At 37.6% G+C, this 13,160-nt stretch overlaps 1 protein-coding gene across 1 annotated transcript; it reads right to left on the bottom strand.

Moving 5' to 3' along the window:
- Positions 1 to 237: 237 nt before the first annotated feature.
- LOC112556032 (ATP-dependent RNA helicase A-like) lies at positions 238 to 12,650 on the bottom strand (the record flags this gene model as incomplete). Its single annotated transcript, XM_025224641.1, has 18 exons — positions 12,478 to 12,650; positions 12,042 to 12,158; positions 9,990 to 10,107; positions 9,467 to 9,607; positions 9,247 to 9,322; positions 8,806 to 8,867; positions 8,292 to 8,431; positions 5,979 to 6,025; positions 5,294 to 5,436; positions 4,696 to 4,785; positions 3,523 to 3,702; positions 3,053 to 3,127; positions 2,485 to 2,604; positions 2,188 to 2,259; positions 1,811 to 1,952; positions 1,229 to 1,311; positions 626 to 782; positions 238 to 324 (listed from the first exon to the last, which is right to left on the bottom strand). Coding segments are annotated over exons 5-18 (1,426 nt in total), but the record flags the coding sequence as incomplete, so codon positions are not given.
- Positions 12,651 to 13,160: the final 510 nt, after the last annotated feature.

Below are 13,160 nucleotides of genomic sequence, written 5' to 3'. Positions count from 1 at the left end.
AGGGCAAAGTCTGAACTTATGTGTAATGGAGAATTAACTTTTGTATGTAGAGGTTTTACGAACTCTTAAGGGTGAAAATTAGAATTTATGCAATGGATGTGTTATGAATCGGCACTGTTGTTAATTATTTATCAGTTGTTACTGGCATATTCTTAGAGTAGCTTTTTCTTGCCCTCCCCTTAAAAAATAATTAAAAGCTCTGACAATAGAAAACGTGAAGCCATGCACAGTCAGGACCTTTGTGATTTGTTGTGAAGAAAGAACACGTTGGGACACAGTGTTTTGCTGATGTGTATTGTCCGCACCGCGTGCGTGTCTTTGACACTGAATTTAGACACAAGTACAAAAGTGATACATAATACATCACAGTCTATGATGTTTATAAATAGTTCTGCTGCAATGTGCAATGAAGTGATAAACATGGGATAACAATACATCCCAAAAAAATATTAAGAAAAAAAAAAAAAACACCACAAAAACATACCTACAGCGCAAGGAAAGAAATCATTATACACAGTTCACATTTTTATCAGTACCTTTCATAACAGCAAGACTACAGCAGCTTACTACTTTAATACTAGATATTTAAGCCGATTTTATAAAAAAAAAACAACCACCTACTAACCTTCAACTGGGTACACACGACCATAAATTTCCACAATGGTGACTTCCCCAAAGTATTCTGTGAAAAGTGTTGTGTCAACAGTGGCAGACATAAGCAACACACGGAGGTTGGGGTAGGTGCGAACCATGTCACGCAACAAAACCAACAGAAAATCCGTCTGCCAACATGATGAACAGGAACAAACAAAGACAAGTCATATGGTTTGATAAATGAACTAGTTTTAGGAGTCAAAGAAAGATTGTTCTAGACACAAGACACATTTTCACGACAACTTGCAGCAGTCATTATTACTTGTAGTCTCTCACCAAACATTACTACAAGTGACACACAGTTACATTATGTCCTTCAAAAAGAATTTCCAACTCTCATCAAATCTTTCCACTAGATAACCACTGATTTTCATTTGCAAAAGTTAATTTTCATTAGTCATTTCTCATTATGAACTACAACAGATATAAAGCTAATGATTCTATAATCATAATCTATTTAAAAATACATTTCCTTTCTTATTTTAAAATTCCAGACTGAAGATATTTAACCATTTATAAATATGATGAGAAACTCTAGATAAAAGAAGTAACAAGCTTTTATTTTACAACATACATTTATATCTCGCTCATGTATTTCATCAACAATAACATGGGAAATGCCACGAAGTCCACCTTCCATCTTTCGAAGCAATGTCCCTGGATATAACATAACATATCACTGAGAGTGTATGTCACAAAAGCATTTTTTGGTACATAAATCACAAGAAAAATGTGTAAAAATGAAGATTTGATGTTGAAAAAAAAACGTTTCTAGTTTACCAAACAGAATGTAAATTCTTTGAGGCAGTTAATAAAGGATTTAAAGTTATGACCTTGTCACAGACAACTCCAGTTTCTATTCACACAGACATGAGCATTACAAAGATGCTCTAAAAATCACAATTTCAGTAGTACTTCATGGAAATCATGCTTATCGTATGCTACACATGATGATTCATACCCTTTCGGATTGATGGACATCAAGATTGAGGTTTGTCTTTCTTGTCTCATTAGTGGAATAGGATGCCCCCACTAAAAGGGAGACAAGTTTAAGTTTAATCCTCTAAAGATTATCAAAATATATAGGTGGGAAGGAAGGGTGAGAAAAATATCAATGAATTAATGATAATGTCAGTAGTCTCTCTAAAAAACCTACCGACTGTACAGTAGAGTATGGCTCCATACGGCCGGGGCAAGACTGTCTCAAACCTCACACTGTACCCCACAGAGAAGCCAAGCCTTTCACTGCGTTCCTCAGCAACACGTTCAGCAATTGTTATGGCACTGATTCGCCGTGGCTGCAATGTTTAGGAAGCAAAGCCCAATGGCTTGTTTAACAGATGTAAAAATCATATCTTCATGTTTTTCTCTCTTTCTCCATCCTTTCTCTCTCTTCAGCTTTGTCAAAAAAGTTCTTTACCAGTTTTACTGCAACCACTGTTCTCAATATCCCTAGAGCACAAGCTAACAGTAGACTTTAACAAGATAAATATATGAGGAAAGACCAGGGGTAAGGTATATCAACTGTCATACCTGTGTGACAATGATGTTACAGTCAGCTCCTTTTCCAGCATTTATCATTTGGTCCAGGATAAACTGTGGTACCTGTAACAAAAACACATCAAGCTAGAACAGCATCAATTTCCTTGTTTTGCAGTTATAGCCAATCATCAACTGGCATCAGTTATAACTGTTCACCAACTGGTATCAGTCAAGAGATGAATGAAGAAATTATGTAATCTCTAAGCATTGGACTCGTCTATTGCAAACTAAGTAGCATCACCAATGGCTCTCTAGCTAAGAATTGAATGAACAGTAAGATGGCTGTACCTGTGTGGTTTTGCCACAACCAGTCTCTCCACGTACAAGTGTCACTTGGCTGTTTCTAATACACTGCAAAATATCCTCTCGTGATTGTGCTACAGGCAGCTTGCAGCGTTCCTGGATCATCTGCAAAATAGAAAGAACCAGCATGAGAATTACAAGGTATGCAGTACTCATTGTCAATGCATACAAGTAACACACAGAGGAAACAAAAATATACCAGCAATGTCACAATGTATTTCAGTCACGTAGTTTCACACAAGACCAGAAATATCAGGCAAAATCTAATGGCAAGAAATTAACCAACTACCAAGCCCATCTATCAATCCAGAATCCTGTCCTGTCATGTTCTGTAGCATTTTTGGCAGGAACGGACCTCTGCCACACTTCTATCTATGCTCGACCAACTTACAACATGGCAAAGGACTAAAGGCAGAACACCAAGGATTATAGAATAATTGCTTCATATTAAGTTGAGAAAAAGGTCTAGAATAAAGGAAATAACATCTAGGATGATATAAAGAACCCCATTAATGAGGAAAAAAAAATGACACCTAGACAAGAACAGACTCACTACTTCAAAATGTGCATCTCTCTCTGTCTGGCACTGCATGTTGTACAAGTCCAGGCTTACTTCCTCCAAGGTCATCTAGGTTATATATATATATGGAAAAAAAAATTATAAAAGGCTTTGACAACATGTCTGCAATTCTTAGTTCAATATCCACCCCCACCTTTTACTTATGACACAAACCATCTTCAAACAAGGACCCATTCTTGTACAGTACAAGTACCCATATATGTACAATGCAATTTCTTGAAAAGAAATTTATCATGCACAGGTATACTCATTGCTTTCATACTTCTAAACACAGAAACAGTGCATACAGCAGCCATGCCTATTACAAACAAAATTGGGAACAGGACAAAGATCTCCATAATTATTTCTTCAACAAGCAACAAAGTGAACAACAATAAGCATATAGAACAGCAAGATGGCGAAATACTCCATCTGCTACCAAACAAAAAAGAAAAAGAGCTTACACTGGCTAGAGGACCCTCATCTATGTTGCAGCTGATCCAGGTGTTCCAGTTTGGCTGTGGAGGGGACCATGGTAACACACCTGGTGCTGCATGCCGAGTTGCTGGCTCAAACTCTTCAAGGGTTTCGCTTGTCAAAAGCGACACGGGCTGAGAACTATCACCGTCTGATGATATTTCTTTCTGAAAAGACATTGACTGCCTGAAATCTCCTGAGAACACCCTTAGTTGCTAAGCCAAAAATCGGAACAGACAAAGCAGCTGGACATACAAACTTCTAAACATACAAACTTCTAAACAACAGAAAAAAATTGTCCATTCCAGCTACATAATTTACAGTCCTCCAATAAATCTCCTTGTCCTCCATTGTAATAATTTTTGACAAGACAGCTTCCATGTTACACAATACTTGCACAACAGATGATACTAGCTCAGATACAAAAGAATTATATGGGTATGCAAGCAAGTGAAAAGTCACATTGTAGCGACTATACCCACATCACTTACACTCACTTGCTAAAGGACAGAGTTAGGGATTAAAGCAGCATACAGATGTACATTTTTTGGGAGGGGAAGGGAGAATAGGCATTTTACACCAAGCCAGCAACTAAGACCATATCATTAAAACAGATGCCACATGCAGAGAAAGAACAGCATGCCCAAGACGAGAGCTGAACCAGGACAGCCAACCTTCCCTGTATTGGTGACCTGCACTAACTGTTGTGACACCGGACTGTCCTACATTTTTTTGGGAAGCAGAGAAGCCGAGAATTAGCAATACTTACTAACTCTACTTGAATATTCGTGCACTGCAGTGCTTAAGTCATGTAAATATACATTGCAAGGCATGTGGATGGCATTACATCATGACTTCATTAATTTGCATAGCCCTACCCTCTAAGTAACTGAGAGATAGCCGAGTACTGCCAAATGGGCTGGCCCATCATCATTCTGTGCACAGGCCCATCACATAGTAATATTGTATACACTATACAGCATTTGGAACCTAAATAGATGTTCATATATTTTTTATTTACCCATGCCTGTAATTGAGTACCTTCCTCGAAAGAACAAGAATGTCTGAATAACTTTCTTTAATCCACATCAGTGAGAAACTGCACCCTCATTCTACCTTTAAGCATTTCAATGGCACTGAATGAAGTGAGTTGCACCCACCACATGAACTGGCTCAATGCTCCATAGCTGAAGGCAGGAACTTAACTGGTCCACAAGCTGTGGACTTACAGCAACTGTATAAGGCGGCAGCTGAAAATACCACAATCCAACAAATAGTCAGAGAAACTAAGCAAAGGTGTATGAAAAGCGCTATTGAGCAGTGCAAACTATTCAATAGTTTATGAAAGGTCAACTTAAAATAAATGAAAAAATAGAGGAAAGTGAAGTGTTCAGGTGGGTTACCTTCAAGCAGCAAAGTTTTTCGTACTCTAGCAAATTAACAAAAATAGTAGCTGGGTAGCATCTAAGTTCTTGCTATCTGATAATATGGAAGAAGACACACAGTTTTCAGATAAACATATTCAGGGCTTCCGCTAAGGCTAAATTCTTTGGGGTCCCAGAGACCCCTTCTTCAGATTTTTAAGGGGTCCCTGTTCTTCTCCCAAATTTGAAGGGGACCCCATTGACGAAAATTGAAGGGGTCCTCCGAACTTTTAATGCGTACTGTACGCAATTTTTTGCGTAAGCAGAAGCCCTGCATATTTTTAAATACTGTCATTTAATGACATATCGAAGCTGAAACCAAAAAGGAAAAAACCTTCACATTCTCAGTTTCCTTCTTTTTTTGGACACCAGTGTACGCCTCGATAATCTTGAGTTGGTACAGCTGTCTCACAAGTGAAAGGGCGCATGATTTGGAGGCTGACTTCTTGTTCGACCCATGTTCTCGGGCATGGATCTCTACAGAACACAGTAATATAATAATAATTGCAAAATTTGTAAAGTACATACTTGCACTCCTAAGGAGCATGCTCTTAGCACTTATTTTGAATTTAAAATCCTGATATTAAAACCATAGAACAAACCACAAAGATAAATGGTCAGTCAACAGATACAAGTGTGACATTTGCAAGTTTTCAGCTAAAAAGATGATCAACCCCTTTGATAAGCAGTGCCTTCTTCTTCAATAACAAAAAATGGTAATAAATACAAGAAGAGTAAGACAATGTTTTGAATGTTTTAACCAGATTCAAAATATGAACAACCCAGTCCTCAGCCAACATTACACAGACTATGGAAAGTTTAACAAAATATTCTTGTTACTATATCCTAGATTTACTATGAACAAAGATGAGACCAGATTTTTTTCAACTAGTCTTTTTAAAGTCATTTAAAACTCTATCACCAAGAGTAAATAAAATACTTTTAAAACTAAACAGAAATGTCAAAATTTTGAACCTGTCATCTTTTAACACAGTGCAATAATATGACTTTCAACTTACGCTGGTGTGCCTCTTTGACAAAAAATCCCATTTCAGCCACGTAACTCCTGTAAGTTTAAAAGAAAATATTTACATGGCGTCTAAGCTGTCATGCTACATTTTTTTGACACCAGTAAGAACTAGAGCCTAAGAAATGATTCACTTACTTGCATTCAACCATATTCTGGTTATTTACAGACCTGAAGTCAAGGTGCTTCTAAAATGGAATGACAGGCATTACGAAGGAAACTAATGATATTAATTACTCCAGAAAAGCCATGTAAGATGAACTGGGGTGGCATATGCTCTACACATACAGTAGCTCTAATAGAAAATGCAACATAGTTTAAGAGCAACATTTAATGCTTGGAAAAATCCATTAGACAACATAAAAAGACAATGCCACCTGTTACTAAATTTCACTGGCTTTGTACTATAGTACAGTGGTTCTCAAAGTGTGGTCCGTGGACCACTAGTGGTCTGCGGGCATAAGTCAGATGGTCCAAGGCTGACAGTCGTCATATGTCAGCAAAGTGATGTTTAAAGTGATGCATTCCTCGCATTAAGATTATAATTACAAATAACGAGGTATACGTAGTTTTATGTCAACTTATTACTATACTACTGTCACAAAAGGACATTTAGTTTTGAATTAAAATGAAACAAATGCAGCAATTTAAATTTGAAATTCATAGTACAGACTGATTTTTAGGCCTTGGTGGTCCGCTATATTTTTTTACTTAGGCCTTGGTGGTCCGCCATACCTTTTACTTAAGTAAAGTGGTCCGCGGTCCGAAAAACTTTGAGAACCACTGCTATAGTATGTCCAAAATCAACAATGCATGATCTAAATGACCAATAAAAAAGATAATATAATTTATCCTTTCGTGTGATTTTTTTATAAAGCCCAAAATTGAAAAATAATTAATGAAGTATCAGTGCTTAAGGTACCTCTACCTTTGTATTCAGAACTAGTGCACTTTTTAAGTATGTCAGTCACATGTTTTGACTGTAAAATAATTCTTGCTTTTAAATTTTACCGCTTGCTTTATTCACAGCTGGAGTCAAGACTGCAGCAGCACAATCTAATACAAATTTAAAAACAACAAACAAACAGACTCTCTACGACATAGAACATTTCTCATTATTTACAGAACCAAAAAATACTATTTAAGTTTCTAAAAACAGCACAGACTACCCCAGTTATCATCATAAAAACAATTTGCCATGTGTTGCACAGAGCCAAGACACCACTCACCTGCAAAGGACTGTGGGAAAATCAGAGACATTTCCAAGATGGCAAGGAGCAATATGTGCTGTGAGCAAACAGCCTCATAATATTAGCATAGAGATGTGGGCACCTATCTGCAAATGTCTGTTCTTTAGCCATTGCTGTGCGAGTGTTCTTAACTCACTCACAGAGCAATGTTATGTCACCTAACTGCCTCTGTTCTAGCACTCACTGTTCTAAACATGAGCAACCTCTTAATACATCTTGGTATCACTTTTGTCCAACAACTGGATCTTGTGTTTAAGGGTAAAAACATACCTTTCTCGATCCCTTTTCAGTTCATGATCTAAAACCAGGATACAAGCAGTTAAAAAAAAAAACAAACATTCCTCTCTCCTTCAATATGATAATGAAAATGGCAATGTGTTCAATTAACTGTACAGACAATTGTCATAATAAAGCTTACAATTTTTCTTTTTATTTTCAAGGTATTATTCTATCATGACTGATATGTTAGAACTTAAACTACTGTCAAAATTAAATGCAAAAAAACCAAGAAAACAAGAAAACCAACTTTGGTGATATCTCAAATACAAGTGCCCACATCTCTGTTGCTAATTGTCTGCCATCTGTCCCTTTTACAAGACGGATGGCAGACCACCGGACATTTCAGGCTGCTTGTCACAACACTTAAGATATAATAAGCAGCCTATAGCATTCAACCAAGCAGAAAACAAAAAGTAACTAATTTTGTAAAAAGAATAATAATAGTAATAAAATAACACATGTACCATTAAGCTTCAGCGATGAGAAAAGGATACGTGAGCATAACAAATCACTCTGAACTCACATTTTTATATTCCTTTTCAGATTCACATTTACACATACATACTCTACTTGTTTAGAGTGCTTTTGAAATGTTTAGTATTCTGTAGATTTTAAAAATTCAAAGTGAATGGAAGGGAATCCTCTAATAAACTTAACGCTAGGCGAATGCCGCTACCTAAATCAGAGTCTTCACATGAGCTGCAAATGAACGATAATGATAAATAAGCATCATTTATGAAATTTGTGAAACGCCTCCACACAATGATCGTGTATACCTGTTATGATCAGGGCCCACAATGGTATATTTGTAGTCTTCCCGTATTCTGTTCTGCTGCAAAAACTGGTTCAGTCTGCTTTTGGCATTGTCTACAGTCCAGTTGCCGTGAATTTCTGCATTGCGGTCAACATCTTCTGACTGTTGTACCAACCACACAGAATCAGATGTTAAACATCAATACATTGCACTCTTCCTACCATCATAATGAGAATATGGTAAAAAGCTGGAAAGCATAAGCATTAACCATGTCTTATTCGTACATGACTCACCTTTCTCCCATATGCTCACCATCAATTCATCAAAGATCACTGCAGTTCTGTCTGTTAGGATGATGGCTGATCAGTCATCATGGCAATGATTTCCACAGATATGCAACAATGGCTTGCAGGTCTTTCTAAAATTAATTTTGCTGTGACTGGTCAGAGTATTTGAATACCAGATAGAGTGCTACAGCTGTTAGATCTCTGCTGACGAAAAAAGGACATTAAGAAATGGTACTCTAGACAACTGACCTCTTCCATTCGCCGCTGGGGGGGACCTCTTTGGGACAGTGGATACTCTCGTGATGGCCCAGCTTTTGATGACATAAAATATATTGCCAGAACTGTATCAGCATGTTGGAAACGAAATAAAAATTTCATTGCAAAAAATAAATGTAGAAATTTAGTTTTATAAAATTCACAAATGTCAAGATATTACCTTCCACTCCCACTATCCAATGCTCATAGTTTTGCTAACTAAACAGCAATAATTTATCAACAAACACTGCTTTCTGCAACATAGATGACAAACAAAATGAAACTGGTTCTAAAAAAATGTAAAAAGATAATAAACAACTTTGAAAGAGTCTTGGTAATCAAGCTTTCAAATATGAATTTATAATTAATTTAAAAAGATCAATGCCAATGGGCATCTGCAATAACGAAAACTCCTAATAATATGCAGACACTCACCCATTTGGAGCGTATGATGCGGAATCATAATGCCACCAGGCAGACTTGGTGATACTGCTGGGTTAGAAGAGGGAGGCTGGGGAAAAAAAAAGCCACAGCTTTATGCATAAATCCTGGCAAACAACAAGTCTATACATGCCAGATGCTTTCCCAGGAGGTTAGAAAATTTCAGTAGAGAATCTCTCTAATAATAAAAGTAATTAGAAGCAGCAATACTTACAGCTGCTGCTGGGACTTCACCAGCATTCACCTCCTTAATGAACACAAGATAGTTGACAAAATCCTGTGCTGCTCTTGCCTGAGCATCTTTCTTACTAGATGAATTTCCGACAGCAACAAAATCGAAGCCTTTAACTCGCAGCTGCATAATAAATTTTAATGAAAACTTGTAATCCAGCAGTTTTGCACAATATCATGATGAATTGAAACATATATCCATCAAAAATGAGCTTCAAGAAATACTGAATACATAGTCTCAAAAAGTTTATACTAAAACTAAACCATCTTAATAGTTAAGTATAATCTCAAATGACCACTGCTCATTTTATAAGAAGGATGCATGTAACTGATTTCAATTACTTTAAGTAAAACTGTTCTTTGCATTAAAACAAATTATCCTATAACAAGTTTTACTGCTATTACTATAATCAGACCATACAAATCTGCTTGAACTCTATCTTTAATAAGAGTGGTTTGGAACATTATTATATTTCACAATTATTTTACTTTTATTAGTAAGTTACCTGGCATTCAAACCTTGGACAATGTTTAGGTCCACCACCTGATCTCAATTCATACTCAGGGGCAAGTTTTCGTTTTCCCAACCAGCCATACAAAAACTGCTTTATATTTTCTTCTGGTCTGGAAAAAGAATGCTAACATTTTAACATTAATAAGTGGTATTTATCTGTCAATGTAAAACCAGGTGACATGCCAGAGTATATTTACTACTGCATGTAAATATCTTACAGAGAAATTTCTTTTTTTAAGTTTTCTTTTCAATCTTCCTTAAAGACACTTTTACACAACTGCTCAAACACTTGCACGCTTGGGTATATCTACCAACAACAATATTTTTTGCAAAAAAATACTTTCACTATTGGCAAAAAGTATGATACCTAGCCAACAACTTCACTTCCCATCACTGTTCATTTACTAGAATCATATGACAACTAGGTTACAAAGACCTAGAAGTTTTTGAATGCATGGATGACCAGGAATCGTCTTAAACTCAACGACGACAAGACAGAAGCGTTACTGAGTGGCCCCAGGGCCAGAAGGGAGCAGATTGGCATTAGTGCCGTACAGGTCGGTGACGCCTCCATAGCCTTTGCTGACTGTGTACGGGACCTAGGGCTGTTGATTGATGCAGAGCTCTCCATGTGCAACCATGTTAGTTCTGTTGTGGCAAAATCCTACTACTTTTTTGAGGACTTTAGGTAGACTGCGGCCAATGCTGACTCAAGCTGCTGCCAACTCACTTGCTGTAGCTACCATCACATCATGATTGGACTACTGTAACAGTGCATTGTGGGATATACCTGCTACTCAGTTGGATCGACTCCAAAGAGTTCAAAACACAGCCGCCAGGATTGTCACCCGAGCAAAGTCGTCCACTGAGCACATCACCCCTATCCTCCCAATGAACAAGCGCATTGACCACAAAGTACTTTCCATTGCCCAATCCTGCATGTCTAAAACTGCTCCTATTTGCAAGAGATAGTTCCTCCATACCAGCCGTCGCGTACCCTGCACTCAGGATCCCAGTCACGCTTCTGTCTCCCTGCAGTGGAAGACACCAACAAGAAGCGCACTGGAGCCAGGGCCTTCAAAAATGAGGCACCTAAGCTGTGGAATGCTCTGCCATCGTCACTCTCCACCATCACCAACCACGTTTCGTAAAAGACTGAAGACCCATCTGTTTCTTTCAAACCAGTCTTAAACAACCATGAAACACTTCTGTCTAAATATTATTTACTTTCCTGGTGTTTTATATATTTGTTCGTTTCACTTTTTCTTCTTTTGTTTTTTCTGCGCAATGAGCATTCTTCTGAATGGATACCTGTGCATTACAAATCGACATCATCATCATCAACTTTACTTAAGTAAAAAGCGGTTCAGTTTGTGCAACGGTCAGCGCCTGTCACCAATACAGTGAAGGTTGGCTGCCCAGAGTTCATTTCTCGTCTCGGGCATGCTGTTCTTTCTCTGCACGTGGCATCTGTTTACAGGGCTGGCTGCCTTGCCGTAATATAGCCTCAGTTGCTGGCACGGCGTAAAAAAACCATTCCCCACCCCGCGCACATTTACTTAAGTAAAAAATATGGCGGACCACCAAGTCCTAAAAATCACTCTGTAGTATGAATTTCAAATTTAAATTGCCACATTTGTTTCATTACAATTCAAAACTAAATGTCCTTCTTTGACAGTAGTATAGTAATAAGTTGACATAAAACTACCTCGTTATGTTAATGTGAAGAATGCATCTCTTTAAACATCACTTTGCTGACATATGACGACTGCAGCCGCGGACCACCTGACCTACGCCTGCGGACTACTAGTGGCCCACGGAACACACTTTGACAACCACTGTACTAGATCATATGAAAACCAGGTTACAAAGACCTAGAAGTATTTGACACTTTTGAGGGTTTGGACTTTATTAGTCTATCTAGCGTTCCTGGTGTTTCATTTTATTCAGAGGTACAAAAACCACCAGCGTTCATGATCAGGTGAACAGAAACGAATTTCTCTTTTTGAAAACGGTAGTTAAAAATCTAAACTCTGAATGGTACCTCTGAATGACCCATTTGGAGCTTCTGGTGCTGCATCATAAACTTGATGATTCTGCTGACTTGAGGCAGACTTGATGATTCTGCTGTTGGATCTACTGCTCGGATAGAAGGGGCAGGCTGAAAATTAAAAAAAAGCCACAACTTTATGCATAAATCTTGGCAAACAACAAGTCTATGCTTTATATGCAAGATGCTTTCCCAGGAGGTTAGAAAATTTCAGTAGTGAATCTCTCTAGTAATAAAAGTAATTAGAAGCAGCAATACTAAAACTAAACCATCTTAATAGTTAAGTATAATCTCAAATGACCACTGCTCATTTATAAGAAGTATGCATGTGAATGATTTCAATTACTTTAAGTAAAACTGTTCTTTGCATTAAAACGAATCATCCTATAACAAGTTTTACTGCTATTACTATAATGCGGAATATTATTACTAGGAAAGCGCTTCAACGACTTGAATCTTGTTGTGTTGCGCTGAATGCGTCGATGACCAGGTGAACAGAATTTCTCTTTTCGAAAACGGTAGTCAAAAATCTAAACTCGTAATGGCACCTCTGAATGACCACTTCGAATGAGCAAGTATGAGTTCAAAATTTGTCTTTGAAACCTTTGGTCACATGACCATCAAAAAAATGTGCGAAGGCAGTTAAAATTTGAGAAGTACATTTCCTCAATAAAATTGAATAAGAATGATTTCTCCCATGATGAAATCTGGGTTAACATTTAAAATATCTTTAAAATGGTAAATACAAAGGAGAAAGCCTTACTGAAAGAAGCGTAGTTTCAGGATTACTACGCGCTATACTTCGTTGGGTGGTTTTCACGTGACGTCATCAGTTTTTGCGCTCTGCTTCAGCGGTCATTTTTCTTACCCTACTAAAGCAGTGGTTACGGAAGCTTGCTGGCAACTGATCGGCTATCATGGTCGTCTGCGGTATAAAAGGATGCGGAAACAAGCCCTGCAGTAAACGAAATGTTCCTCTAGATGTATCTTTTCATAAGATACCCAAAATTATTTTGAACCAAGGCGACGAAACAAGAAAACTTACAGAAGAACGACGTCGTCTGTGGAAGGCAGCCGTTTACCGAAAGGATATTAGAACAGAAGAGAAGTGGA

The sequence above is a fragment of the Pomacea canaliculata genome, unplaced genomic scaffold (assembly GCF_003073045.1).
Source record: "Pomacea canaliculata isolate SZHN2017 unplaced genomic scaffold, ASM307304v1 utg369_pilon, whole genome shotgun sequence".
Classification (NCBI taxonomy): domain Eukaryota; kingdom Metazoa; phylum Mollusca; class Gastropoda; order Architaenioglossa; family Ampullariidae; genus Pomacea; species Pomacea canaliculata.
The sequence above is the reverse complement of the archived record's forward strand: the minus strand, read 5'-3'. Positions and strand labels throughout refer to the sequence as shown.